The sequence below is a fragment of the Orbicella faveolata genome, unplaced genomic scaffold, assembly GCF_042242905.1.
Source record: "Orbicella faveolata isolate gen_17 unplaced genomic scaffold, um_ofav_v1 contig_28, whole genome shotgun sequence".
Classification (NCBI taxonomy): Eukaryota; Metazoa; Cnidaria; class Anthozoa; order Scleractinia; family Merulinidae; genus Orbicella; species Orbicella faveolata.
The window spans coordinates 244,140-258,413 of NW_028301556.1; the positions used below are offsets into that span (position 1 = coordinate 244,140).

Below are 14,274 nucleotides of genomic sequence, written 5' to 3' on the forward strand. Positions count from 1 at the left end.
GCTACTCAAATTCAAATTCAAATTCAAATTCCCTTCGGACCGCCGTTTTTCCGTTTGCAATCTCAAATAATTCTTGAATTATGTGTCTTGAATCGTTTTTGGGATCGTAGAGCTCAGGAACTTTGGAAAAAAGCTTCGTTTTGTTGAGTAAACACACTTTTCGAAAAAGACGCGTAACTCGATTCGAGTTAATATTCAACTGGCTGTTGCCATGGTGACGGAAATGCGAGATTTTTTTTTTTTTTTTTTTTGTGATTTTTTTTTTGTGATTTTTTTTTTTGTGATTTTTTTTTTTTTTTTTTTTTTTTTTGTGATTTTTTTTTTTTTTTTAGATTACCAAACGTGAAAAAAGAAATGTGAATTAAAAATGGGCGGGGCGAGGTTTCGATCCTCGGACCTCTGGGTTATGAGCCCAACGCGCTTCCACTGCGCCACCCTGCCTTTATTAGAAATAAAAAAATCGGAGTGTGTTTTTTTTTTTTTTTTTTTTTTTTTTTTGTGATTTTTTTTTTTTTTTTAGATTACCAAACGTGTAAAAAGAAATGTGAATTAAAAATGGGCGGGGCGAGGTTTCGATCCTCGGACCTCTGGGTTATGAGCCCAACGCGCTTCCACTGCGCCACCCTGCCTTTATTAGAAATAAAAAAATCGGAGTGTGTTTTTTTTTTTTTTTTTTTTTTTTTTTTTTTTTGTGAAGTTTAATTTATTTAAATTGTTTAAAAATTACTACTAGCTTCCATGAAGGAAAACTTTTTTCTAGAGAGTATTTTTTATGCTCTTTTAAATGAGATATAGTAGATTATTCTCCTGTAAATATTTGCTGAGATATTAATGAATAATCTTATGACCTTTTCCACACCCATTTTAGAACTTGTATTGACCGTCCATTACGAAAGACCATGCCTGCCAGCTCCACCGAAGCGTTAAAACGAAAGAGAGTGAAAACAAGAGAGATTGTAAGAGAGTGGAAAAAGAAGAATCCTGAGAAAGTTCGAGAACAGAAGAGACGATATCGTGCTCGACGCAAGGACAAGACAAGTATGTACGACATGGCGCGCGATGCACTAAATCGTTGGGAAGGGAAGGGCAACACGCACGATCGGAATGAGATTCTTCAGAGTCTGTTTAGAGCCCGTATTGTGTTGATCGATTTCAGGCCCACCGCAAAAACCCCAGGGCGGAGTAAGAGGAACCCAGAAAGAGCTAGAGAGTACAAAAGAGAGTGGAGGAGGAAAAACCCCGACAAAGTTCGAGAGTACAAACGAGAGTGGAGGAGGAAAAACCCAGAAAAAGCTCGAGAACAAGAAAGAAGACGTTGGGACCGACGCAAGGACAAGAGGCGTGAGGTGAGGAATGAGGATATGTATGATCCGGATGAAATTCTTAGAGGTTTGTTTCCGGGTTGCTCGATAACATCATCATCATCATCATCATCCATCACCACGGCCACTTCTAATGAAAGCGCCATCACCTACGCCTCCACCACGACCGCCGCCGATAAGAGCACAAGCACCACTACTGCATCACTACCACCACCATTTCCACTAAGAGCAGTAACACTAAGATCACCACCACCACAAAGAGCACTACCGTCATCCACCAACACCACAACCGCCGCCTATAAGAGCACAAACACCACTACTGCAACACTACCAGCATCACCCTCACCGCAACGCCGTGGGAGACGATTGTCTTATTCCTCCTCCTCCTCTGACTCTGACTCTGAGCCTGATGAAGGGTTGGTGGCAGAGTTGGAACGCGCGTTAGCGGAACCAGAAGACCCTCCACCGAAACGTCGTGGGAGACGATTGTCTTATTCCTCCTCCTCCTCCTCTGCCTCCAACCCTTCATCAGGCTCAGAGTCAGAGTCAGAGTCAGAAGACCCTGTAAAACGGAGACTTTCCGAAATCAGAAAAAATAGAAAAAAGGCAGAAGAAAATAGAGTGACTCAAATGCAGGAAAGACGGAAACGAATACGAAAAGAACAGGAAATGGAAGAGAGGATCGTAGAAGTGGCTAGGGAGCTGGATCAGATGACATCCATGCTTCACGACATGGGTAGATGGTTCGCGCAGTTCGAGCGCGAAGACACAGTAGAGCAGAACTTGTGTCATCTCCCAGTCTCCAACGACTTTATGGATCAATTGGAACGTTATTTATTTTCGTCTTAAAGAAAAAAAAGAGACTCTTTTTTGAAAAACAACAAAGCGTGTGTAACTTTTAATTACAACAACAATAAAAGGTTTTACAATTTCCAACGTTTCTTGGTTTGCATGATTTTCTTAACAATGCGTTCTGTCATGGTTTTACGTCCGGGTAATTTGTCGATGGCCTGGATCATCTTAGTGTCGGCATCCCATTTGTCCTGTAAGTTCTTGGCCCTGGAATAGTCAATGTCGTGTTGTTTGGCCAGTCGGTCCAGACGGTTGATCCCGGGGTCTCCACGCGCCAGACGTTTCTTCAGTTTGGTACCAGGTCCCATGTACTGATAACCGGGCCAATGAAACTCGATCCCAGTCTTGGCCAACCATTTTTGGATGTCGATCCCATACCCTCGTTGGCGACGGCGACGTCGGGTACTTCTCCTCGGGGGTGGAGGTGCCTTTTTCCTCTTCTTAATCCGAGTCATAGTCCAGTCCCCTTCTCCAGGGGTCTTCGAAATCTTCCCACCCTGCTTGTAACTTTTCTGCGGCTGACGGTTTGGCCTTCTTGTACTTCTTTGCCTTGCCTTTGGGACTGTAACCACCGTCGTCGTAGTCGATACCGAGTGATTTCAGTACACGTCTGGCTCTATCGGAGATGGGTGCTTTTTTCTTGGACGATAGGGGAGTTTTACCTAGCGTGACTGGTTTGGGTGGAATGGTAGGTTTGGGGGTTTTCTTCTCCTTTTTAAAACCTGACGTGGAGGGTATGGGGGTTTTCAGCTCCTTTTTCAGTCCTGTCGTAGAAAGGGGTTGTGGCGGGATGATCACGGGGGCTGCGGCTGGTTGGTTGACTCCCTTGAGGATCTGTTTCAACAGAGTTTCGACGGGTGCGTCGACCATGCCTTCGGGTTCTGTCGTTCCCTGGTACGAGATGGGACCGCTTTTACCCGTCCGTATACGTTTCACCAGTTTCCCTTCCTCGGAGGCGATGGGTTTGGTCATCTTGACGGCCATGCTGTCGGGGATGCGTTTGTCGTTCAGGATGAGATGTTCTTCGGCGGCCAGACGTCCGGCTTTGTTCAACAAGGCATTCTGGCTGATCTTCCCCTTGTAATAATCTTGCAGACGAATGAATTCTTGAACGGGCACCATCATGACTTCGTTCATACCTTCTGACTCAAGGTCGTGTCAGGAAACTCGGACAATTCTCTCAAGGCCGTCTCGTAACAGTCTTGCCAGTACCGTATGGATTCGTCTTTCTTTTCCAACTCGAGTTCGAGACTTCGAACGGTTCGCTTGCCTTTACCGCACTCCCTGCACAACTCGATGCACCCACCGGGCGGCGTGGTATCTCGTTTCGTTTGACAGGTTTGGCAGAAGTCACTGAACTTTAAAGCCATGTATTCTTGATACAGGGCGTGGTACTTTCTCCCCCAGTACTCGGACGAGTCTTTCCACCGGGCTTCGCGACGATTGGCGTCTTGCAACAACTGCACGAGTTTAGGAATGGTATTGTGGGACTCGTCTTCTCTCGGTGGGAAATTGGGTATGACGTCGATCCCCTCCAGCGGGTAACCGTCCTCACTGCGTCCTTTCACCGTACACAACATGCTTTGAAACAACCGTGCAAACCGCTCCAGAACCCCGCTCCGTTTTGGGTGAGGAGATGTTCTCTTCGACGCTTGAGAGAGTTTTTGCGTCTACCCACTTCGCGCAGAACCCTTTTATGTCTTTTCAGTTTCCCATAAGTCGTTGCGTTGATGGGTATCCTCTTTTTCAGCAAATTGAGAACCATCTCGCTGATGGCGTTGATCTGATCTTTGTCGGCGATTTGCAACATCCGTTGACGTTTGTTCCGATTGGCTTCTTTCAGGACGCGCGTCAGGAAAGGACGTTGTCGTCGTAACCGCTTCATCGTGGACTTATGCACACGAGTGGATTGACGTACTCCTTTTATCGCTTTCCTCGACGCCTGAAGGCCGTTTGAAAGGGTATCCTGCGTAAGACTCTTTCGATCTTTCCCCTGTTCTTATGGATATGTCTGTCCATTAAACCGAAGGGTCCAGCCAGAGCACCCATACCCGCGGCTCTCATCATACTCGCCAAATCACCCCCTTTCTGTCTCCTTCTTCGTCTCCTCCTCCTCCTTCGGGCTGTCATGGTGACGAGTGAGGTGTACGTCGGCTAGTCTCGTCCTTTTATTTTCACATGATGGAGCATCGGAACTCTTCGCCCTTGTGTGGAATTTTTTCACCTCGTCTCATTCGTTCCTGCATCCTTTTGGTATGCGCCCGTTCTTGTTTGGCTCTCAGGCTTTCTATGCCTTTGGTGATACCCCAAGCCGCCTTGGGTAAACCCGCCACCACAGTGCCGATCCCTTCTCCCCTTTGGTACCGTCTTCTTTTAGTGGTTTTAGCGGTTTTACGCCTTCTCGAAGACGCTTTCTTTCTCCTCGACCTCTTGGGCATGTTGGTTCTGAATGAAGAGGTTGACCGCGATGTCATTTTTTATAGCGGCACGTGCCTAAATCGTAGGGCGTAGTCTCGAACGTATCGGTCGTACGTGGGAGATGTAAAATCCGTCACCACGTCGTCCAACGTTTGCATCTTGGTCAAAAACCCATCCAATTCCTCCACGCCACCCAGAGCGTAGTTCCTGAGTTCTGTCAGCGTCTTTTCGTACGTCGTGTAAGCGAATTGGGCCATGTCCATCTTGAACGAATACTTCTTGAAATCGTTCCATCCTTTCAGTAAGGTGGCGAAAGCCGTCAATCCTACCACCGTGTACCCATCTTTCCACACGGATCCCAAGACGATACTCACGGCCACCGTCAGTAAGGCCAGTCCGTTGAGAATGGCGTTACACAACTTGTAGTAACCGAACATCTGCCTTCGACACCACCAATACTTGTGGTAGAAAGCGTACAAGACGTCCAAACGTTTCAGGGAATCCAAATCCACCACGGTGTTGAAAGGTTCATCCAATAAACAGACAGAAGTACTCATGACTCTTTTCCAACCAGTGCCAAACGTAGTCTGACTTTCTGTCGGGACGTTCGATCCTTTTAGCTTGTTGCTTGTATTCCCAGATCTCGTCCTTGAAGGCGGTTTCCACGGATTGGTTCAGGATGTCCTGGACTTGTCGGTAACTATCGCACTCGTCCGCGATCCGTTTCATGTCTTCGTGATCCATGCTGGTCGCATCCCAGTAAGAGCGAGAGCATCGACATAGATGCAAAAAGTAGGGGAACCACTCGACTTCACTCCTCAACATCTTGATTCGAATGGTTTTTCATCGACGAGGGGGTCGTCTTTTCTTAAGTCTCACAAGTCTTCGGATCCCGCGACCCACGCCCACTCCCACACCACCAATGGCAGCGGTCGTTCCAGCTCGGATGCCTGTTTTCACGGCGCGACCACCCAACGCTTTGGCCAATCCCAAGGCAGCCCCTTTACCAATGGGTAACATCGCAGACAGGGCATTCGCAAGAGCACCGCCCCATTGCTTTCTCCTTTTCGGTCGACGACGGCGTCTTCTCATGGTTGTTGTTGTTCTCAGTTACGTACACTGGTCGAATTGCGTGTGACGGTAGGACGTTGTCCGTTTTTATAGGTGGTCGTAATCGTGTTGGTGGTCGTGATGCCCGCAATGCGACGACCCGCGGCCGTCTGTTGTTGTTGGCGCAAAATCTCTTCCAATTGTTGCTGCATCTGGGCTTGGTCGAGAACACGGTCTCCTCGCCTCCTTCTTCTTCCTCCTCCTCGACCCGATCGAATCGACGAAGGCGGAGTGGAGTCACTACCACTTCCTCCGCCTCCGCCTCCGCCTCCACCTCCGCCTCCACCTCTGCCTCTGCCTCTTCCACCGCCGCTACCACTAGCGCTACTTCGTCTGCGGCTGCCGGAATCACTGGAGGACGTTGGTGTGTTTTGACGTGGGACGCGTCTCGGTCGTTTCCCTCCTCGAACGGCTCGTGCCAAAGGGGTGGACATTGTTATCCTGGGTGCCCCGACACCTGCCGTGACATTGGCGCGCGACACCGATCCAGCACTGCCGACACCCACCGTGACGTTGGTCTGCGGTGCACCCGAGCCAGCGGTGCCCACTCCGACGGGCGAGACATTGGGCAGGGGCGGTGTTGCCAGTGACGATCGCGGTGAAGGAGGCGTGTGCAGACTCGTACCCACACCCGCGGCAGAAGGAATCGGAGTACTCGTCCGAGCCGGTGTCCCCCAAGGCGAATAATCTTCCAGAGCCGAGAAGTTGAAATCGTCACTACCATAAGAGCTCATTTTTATCCATGTACCTTTCTCTTTCTATCTTCTTCTCGGCGAGTTCTCGTTGTTTATGAACCAAATAATCGAAACCTTCACCGTTATATGCGTTGATGATGGACCGTACTTGACGGTAACTCTCGCATTCCGTGACCTGTCTCATCGGTTCGTAGTCCAGCTCGTGGGGGTTCATGATGTATTTGAGCCTGTTTTTACACAGGTGAATGAATAGCGGAAACCACTCGACCTCGCTCCTCAACATGATGGGGTTGCAAACTGATGGCATCGGACGAATCCTTCGTCTTTTAACACATGGCTGAGGACACGTTGATCGTCCTGACTGGCTGGATGAAGATCCAATAGCATGTAACCGTAAGGTCGATCGGTGACCTTGCGAAACGTGTCCAACACCTCCTGCCATTGCGTGGGAAACGATTGCAGAAGTAAATTTCGTATCCCCAACTGATCCCGAGGGTTCTTGAAGGCCGCGATGTAATGCGCGTTTCTGGAAATGGTCTTGGCGAATTTTCCGTTGGGGAATAGATCCTGACACAGGTAGATCACCGTGATGTTCCGATGATGCGAATGTTTGGTGAAGAGATCCAACACGCGCTTGTCGTTACCACCCTCGTCCATCAGATCGTCCAAGACCAACACACCCCCTCCGGGAAACCATCGGGGTAACTGTTCGCTGTCGGGGATGCCTTCGTAAAACTTGACTCCACCCTTCTTGAGCTTTTGGAAACCGTCTTGCCACGAGCCGTAGCAGTAATGAATACTCTTCGGTGTCTGTTGGAACAAGTCGCCGTTCTCCAAGAGCAGTTTGGTGGTGAACACCGTCTTGCCGCACCCCGACGGACCCGCTATCAACAAACTCGACGGCGTGTGAAATTGAAACGCTTTGCGTCGTTCCATGATCATGAAATGGTCCATGGTCTCGAGACGTTCCGTTTTTATCTGAACAACTTGGCCAATGGGGTCTTGACGGCCGGGATGCGTTTCAACAGACCCAATAGGGTGACCTTACGATTGAAACAGATGGGTTTTTTCTTGGCCCTACTCCTGATCTTGGCCATGGCCCTCTTGGCAGCGGCTCTCTTGGGACGTCCTTTTTTCTTGGCAGGCGCCGATCTCTTTTTTCGAGGTTTTTTCTTGGCGAATTTACTCAAATCTCCGAACTTGTCCTCGTACCAATGCCTCTTTTTCATTCTTCTTTTCCTATCTTCCTTCTCGGAAAGCTTCGGCATGGCAGGGGCGGCTCTCTTGCGTTTCCTACGCGTGGTCACCGTCGCCGGTAATGCACCGGTGTCCAGGACGGACGGCGGTTGAAAAGACACTTGTCTTCTGGCGGGTTGAAGTATGTTCAGATTGAGTTGTCGTTTTGGCGGTTGGTTTTTCTTGAAATGAGCCTCACTGGGTTGAGGCGTCTTTCCACCCGCTTTTCCATAGCGTTTTTCTAACCTGGCTATCACGTCGTCCAAATGTCTATGCCCTTGAAACTGAAGAGCCATGACTACCACACAACCTCTTTTTCAAAAATGAACCTCTTTTATTTCGAACAGCTTACTTTATAACAAATGACGCACTCCTCGGGAGGAACCGCTCGTGTCCTGGTGACACGGGGTTTTACAAATCTTGCGCCAGGCCAACTCGTCCACGATCAGACGTTCTACCATGTGTCCTACTTTACGATCGTTCTCCACAAACTCGTTTTTCTTAAAACGATTCAAGAACTCGTTCATGTCACGACCTTCGGCTCGGTCGATCAGGAACATCAGGGCGTAACCGCCGCAACTCTGGCTGAACAGGGACTGCAGACTCTTGCCGTTGTGAATCTGGTACTTGAAATGACGATCCATCCATGCTTGGATCGGTTCGGCGGTTCCGTACGCGTCCAACGGTAGACCGTAACTGTCCAGGATCTCGCACTTGTTCTTGTCGGTCCACAAAGCGATCCAATGCACGCCCGGTTTGTCGTGAGGGTCCGTGTTCACGATGTAAGCGGTCGGTCCTTCTTGAGGGACTGTCCTGGGAAGCCGATCGCAAGGGACCGTGCCGTAAAAGACACAGCGTAGGGACGGATTCGTCCGGGCCAAATGATCCAATTGTATATTATTCAAGGCTACTTTCTCCATTTTTTTCTTCTCATTGGTACACGTCGTAGATGACGACTCGGTTCTCGTTGATCTCCAGCAAATTCTCGAATTCGCCGTACAACAAGATAGTCAGGTTTTCTCCCGGATTGGCTCCGAAATCGATCACCAGACGCAGTTCACCTTCTTGCTTGGGGTTCAACACTGGACTGTCCAAACATCCATTGGCCGTGTTGTCAAATACAAACATGTTGCATCTCTTGCCGTCCCCCCAATCCACTTTTCGGACCATGTTTCCTTTTCCCCTGCACAACGCTCCTGAGGCTTGGAGGAATCTGTAGTAACCTCTCTGATCTTTACTGTCCCCATCGTGATCGAGCTCCAAGGTCTCGTAGGGGTATTCTTCACCTCTCACCAATTGTTTGATGGAAGCCAGATTGAATTTTCCAAAATTGAACGGATTGATCGTCACAGTTCCGTTGAAGGCAGTTTGTTTCATCAACAACACCACTAACCGATTAGGCAATTTATTGTGGAAAGGATTGCTGCACTCGAAATGACGATTGTCGTTGGGATGCGAGTAAGTGCGAATTTCACCTCTCACCGTGGGGTAAGTGGCCACTCTTCCTCCTTTCAGGCTGGTCATGATCTCTCGGTACACCGAGGGAGTCACTCTCACTTGAGACAGGAACAATCTCACTTTCACGTCGGCTTCAGTCAGTCTCAGAGTATCATTACCATGCCATCGGATGGTCCACAGGGCTGGGGCATTGAAGTACATGTCGATCTGGATCTGCACGCCAGGTAACAGTAATTTGCTGAGATGAAACACTTCCAGGAAAGGTTTGAACCTCAAAGTCACGGCTTCTCCGTCCAGAAACTGGGCTCGTCCCTGGACCACATTCTTGAGATCTTGGGTTAAAGCAGTATATTCAGCGTGAGGAGTAGTAAAATCCAACGCGTTGGCTGTCAATTCATCGGCATCTCCGTCGTCGGGTACACCGAGACAGTTGTACCATCCGCTGGGTGTTAGGATCGATTCACCGTCGTCTCGGTCGTGGTTCAACAGGGTCTCGATGTAGGCTTTGAGGTGGTAAGTATCCGTCTGGGGGCTGATGAGAGTCCCATTCAATCTCACATTGATCTGTTTGAAGAGGGTGTGGGCCAGATTGTTGGCGAGTCCCATGACATCCGCTGCCAACAGATTCGTGTTGTTACTTTTCTTAACGGTCAATTCCACTTCGAAGAAACTCTCGTTCAAGTCGATAAAGTCTTCTTGAGGATCGACTTGGAAGGTCACGGGGTTGATCCCCGTATTGAACGGGTTGATTCTCACCAAACGTCGAGACGACATGCTGACATCCGTGGGAGGGGTACTGAACATGTTGAGACGAGGGTTACGAACCCCCGCCGACCGGGCATGAGCCACGAGGTCCGTCATCGTCTACGTCGTCGTCTCCTTCTCAGGGCCGACTGCACCCAACGATAGTTCGGGCGTTTTGATCGGGACGGGAAGATCGATCCGCCTTTATACGTTCGTCGTATCGGAATAAGTCTCACGCGCCTCGAGTAAATGGGATTCATACTCCAAAGAGATCTTTTCTCACTTTTTTCGCCAACGCCCGTTTGATCTCTTGCGTCGCTTTACGTTTCACGGCTCGTTCCGCTCCTCTCTTGACCCCGGCGAGACCTCCTCTCCAATTGGGCTTTCCTCCCTTGCCGCCCGAATTTAAACCTTTCAGACCTTCCGTGGCCGTCTCGGTGATAAAGTCTCGTAGAATGCCGGGACCGCGTTTCTTGACACCTCTCCAAGCCATGCCGAATCCGTCTCCGGATTGCCTCATTTTATCGGGATGAAATCGTACCAACGTTCCACCGATCATTCTTTCTTAAAGTGTAACGTCACGATCGTATTGCCAGGTCCAAATCTCACCAGTTCTCCAGTTGTCTCAGCCACTTGCACCTCTATTATGTCAATGACGTCTTTGCGCACGGGAATATATTGAATGTGGTAAGGCTCGAAATACTGAACACCCGCACCTGTTCTAATCAAGTTGACCTCTCTCAGTACATCCGTGACTTGATTTCCCACCACGCCACTTCTACACACGTCCGAGTAGACGAACAAGGAACGCGAACTGCTTCCCACCACCACCTCGAACGCTTTGTTCAGGTTTAGAAAACGCCAATTGCAATAGATGCTGAGTTTTAAAAAATCTCCATTTCCTCCTGTATCTGTGATGACACCCCAAAAGACAGGTGATCCATCCTTGTCATGGACGTCCCCGACGACGCTAATGTCCGGAACGACATCGTCAAAAAGTTCCAACTGCAAATTAGGTCCCAGTTCGTAACCACTGCTGTTCTTTTTGAGCCATCCCATTTTTAAAGCCAGTTCAACATTGACGTGGAACGTGGGGAAATGTATGACCGGACGATAGGTGTTTTCATTGTCCGTGACCAGTTCATCACCTTCCCACTTGAACTTGACGTAGGTTCTCTTCCCATCATTCGTGACATATTTGGATCCCAATTTGGGTCCGTAGTACTTGAAGACGCGTTGTCGCGTGAAAAAGGAGATCATGGATTTCATGAATCCGACACCGTCCACGTTGTAAAATACCTCTTTGAGGTCATCCGTGTCGAAGTAAGCTTCTCCAAACCTGTAATAACTACTCGATTCTACGCGTCTCCATGCGAAGGAGGACAAGACGGTTTTATCCTCAGAAGCGGTGAAAGAAGGCAACGTCACGTGCGCATCCGGCATGGCGATGCTACTCATTCCCACTTTCCACCCTCCTTCTCCATTCAGGCGTAGGGGACGTGGTAACCTGATCTTGAAATGGTTCGCCTTGTTGTCCGGGAACTCGCTCTTACCACTGTGACTGGGTAAGCTGACGTAAAAATTACTCATCCTTTCTTGAAATGCAACGTGATCGTGGTCACGCCCGACGCAAAGTCCACCAGTCGTCCGTCGTTCTCAGATACCTGCGTCTCGACAATGTCCAAAAAGGTCGTGCGCACCGGTAGATATAGGATGTGTCTCGGTTGAAGGTCGATCACGTCCGGATCGTAACGCACTTGTTTCAACAGGTCCGTGACTTGATTTCCCGTCACCATACTCTGTCCCACATTCGAATACACGAACAAGGAACGACGCTCGTGACCGAACGCCTCTTCGTAACTGCGATCCAAATCCGTGAACACCCAATTGATGAAACAACTCAAATGTAAGGTGTCGGGGTCGATCTTGTAAAACGTCTCGTCCCCGTCATTCTGAGCTATGATCAAGTCCGTGGCCGTGGGTACGACTTCCTTGGGAAATTCTTTCCTCAAGTGAGGTCCCAAGACGTAACCCGGTCGACCGTTTGGCAAGGTTCCCATCTTGACCCATTTCATCTTCTTGGCCAATTCGATGCCGATGTTCATCTGAGGGTAGACGCGTTTACCGTTGATCAGGAGGCTGAGGCACGTTCTCGAATTGTCCAGGACGCATTCTCCATGCTCGGCCCGATGCATGACCGTGTACAGCAATTCGTAGGGACTGTCTTTCTTGTACATCGTCACGTCGGCATCCGTTCGATCTCTCATCCTACGCAGGTATCGATCACGTATCATGTTCATTAACTCGGTACCGGTCCTCGGCGTGAACTCTAAATCGCCCTCTCGCGTCGCTGAAGAGACCCTGCTGTATAGGTTTATGGAGGCGTTCACCATGTCGATCCACCAGATTTCAAACAGAAGAGAATATTTCAAGTCCATCTTACGCGTCGCGGACGGAAACGAGAGGTCGCTGATACCCACTTTCCATCCCGACTCTCTCAACTGCAACGGGTTCGGCAGACGGTTCTTGAAACTGTGGGCCTTGTTGTCCGGGAACTCGCTCGTGCTGGCATTGCTCATCAGTTGCACGTAAAAGTCGTCGACAGACTCATTCATACTTAAAGTGTAATGTCACCGTCGTCACGCCCGAGGTAAAGTCCACCAGTCTTCCGTTGTTCTCGGCCAATTGCACCTCCACTATATCCAAGACGTTGCTGCGCACGGGTTTATATTGAATCTGAGTCGGTTCGTACGTCGTCTTGAGCGAGTCGTGGGGGACTTCTCTCAAGAGATCCGTGACTCGATTCCCCGTGATGGTGCTACGACCCACATTCGAATACAGGTACATGGGACTGCGAGGCGGAGGGAGGTTCGGATGAACGACGACTCCACGATTGTAGGTCTTGGCGTATTCCTCGTCCAAGTAACTGAAGCGCCAGTTGCAATAGGGACTGAGCTGTAACGTCCCGTGGCTGTTCAAATTCCAAAATTCACGAGATCGATTGCTGTCATGGTTGGTCCAGTCTTTCTTGAAATCAGACGGGACTTTGTCGTTGGGAAAGACCTTGATCATATTCACGTCCAAGTGAACGGAGTAATACGATTCCTCGCGAATCAAACCCAACTTCTTGACCAGTTTAGTACCAAAATACACTCTGGGACGATGTCTGTCTCCGGACTCGTCGAGGAACGTGTCGGTGTTGTCGATAATCAAATCGTTCCCCTCCCATCGGAACACGGGGTAGTATTTTTTCCCGTTCGGTGCTCGCAGACTTTCACCCGCATGATCCATGTAATGATACAGCCGTTCGTGAAAACGATGGATGAGGTATTGCATGAGAGATCTGCCACTCGTCACTTTGTGTCGGTCACGGTTCAGTTCCTTTCCGCTGACGTAAAATGTGACGGGGTATCGATAAGGACGCCACGTAATCCCGTCGTCTAGCAACCTGAACGTTTCAATGGTCCAATCCATACCGAACACGTAGTCGTCGTCTTCAAAGTCGTGCGCTTGAGTGACGGGTACTTGATGCGGTCGTGACGGAGGAATCGGGTAAGACACGCTCGCCAATCCCACTTTCCATTCCTTGTCGGATTCAAACAGGAGCGGATACGGCAGACGATTCTTGAAACTGTTGGCCTTGTTGTCCGTGAACTCGCTCGTGCTGGCATTGCTCATCAACTGCACGTAAAAGTCTTTCATTTTTTCGTCTTGGGCTTTTGGGTCACGTACAGTCCCTTTTTATCCACCCAACTGTCGTACTTGACTGGCCAACCTTTCCATCGCACCAAGACTTTATCCCCTTTTCGTTTGACGATCTTGTCGATGCGAAACAGATCGTCGTCTTTCACGTTCACCTTTTGCAAATCTTGCGCGTAAAACGTGCCCTCGACCGCCGTGCCGTCCCATTCTTCCACCTTGTACGTGGTGACCTTCCCAGGACGCACTCGACGTATCACGAACACCTCCTCGGTCCAACCGGGTAAATACCCTTTCTTGAATTGACGGAACTTCTTGTTCAGTCTCACACGATCCCCGACTTTGAGTTGCGGCTTCTTCAATGTCCCATTTTTCTTTTTACCGTAAAGAGTCTCCCACACGTCCTCGCTATTGGCTAAAGTCACTTGGTCGGGAGCCATCTTGATACTGCGATGATACGATCGATTGTACCCTCGGACCAGATCTTGTAACACGGACACATACGTCATCGTATTCTTCACGGTGAAGTACCGGTACAAACGTTCTTTCAGGGTCCGATTGAACCGTTCCACTACACTGGATTTCGTATCCCCGCGCGTCGAAAAATGATGAATGCCTTTCTGCTTCATCAAATCCTGAAACGTCTTGTTGTAGAATTCCTTCCCGTCGTCCGTCTGGAGATTGATGGGTTTTCTACCTCCTTTCAGGATCTTAGCCATGGCCTCCGTCACCGCTTTACC

At 49.4% G+C, this 14,274-nt stretch overlaps 3 protein-coding genes, 2 non-coding genes and 1 pseudogene across 5 annotated transcripts; 1 reads left to right on the forward strand and 5 right to left on the reverse strand.

Moving 5' to 3' along the window:
* Positions 1-369: 369 nt before the first annotated feature.
* Trnam-cau (transfer RNA methionine (anticodon CAU)) lies at positions 370-441 on the reverse strand. The gene has a single exon. It is a non-coding gene; the product is annotated as a tRNA-Met (tRNA).
* Positions 442-557: 116 nt separating this feature from the next.
* Positions 558-629, reverse strand: Trnam-cau (transfer RNA methionine (anticodon CAU)). Its single transcript has one exon. It is a non-coding gene; the product is annotated as a tRNA-Met (tRNA).
* Positions 630-665: 36 nt separating this feature from the next.
* Positions 666-2,258, forward strand: LOC149106977 (uncharacterized). Its single transcript, XM_089297245.1, has one exon. The coding sequence runs from the start codon at positions 900-902 to the stop codon at positions 2,169-2,171; it is 1,272 nt and encodes a 423-aa protein (XP_089153371.1). The 5' UTR covers positions 666-899; the 3' UTR covers positions 2,172-2,258.
* A 1,912-nt stretch (positions 2,259-4,170) lies between these two features.
* On the reverse strand, positions 4,171-7,171 carry LOC149106978 (uncharacterized; annotated as a pseudogene).
* Positions 7,172-7,645: 474 nt separating this feature from the next.
* LOC149106979 (uncharacterized protein F54H12.2-like) lies at positions 7,646-9,965 on the reverse strand. Its single transcript, XM_089297244.1, has one exon. It carries the CDS (start codon positions 9,950-9,952, stop codon positions 8,564-8,566), a length of 1,389 nt encoding a protein of 462 aa, XP_089153370.1. The 5' UTR covers positions 9,953-9,965; the 3' UTR covers positions 7,646-8,563.
* Positions 9,966-12,345: 2,380 nt separating this feature from the next.
* On the reverse strand, positions 12,346-13,660 carry LOC149106980 (uncharacterized). The gene has a single exon (XM_089297246.1). The coding sequence runs from the start codon at positions 13,535-13,537 to the stop codon at positions 12,443-12,445; it is 1,095 nt and encodes a 364-aa protein (XP_089153372.1). The 5' UTR covers positions 13,538-13,660; the 3' UTR covers positions 12,346-12,442.
* Between the last annotated feature and the right edge of the window lie 614 nt (positions 13,661-14,274).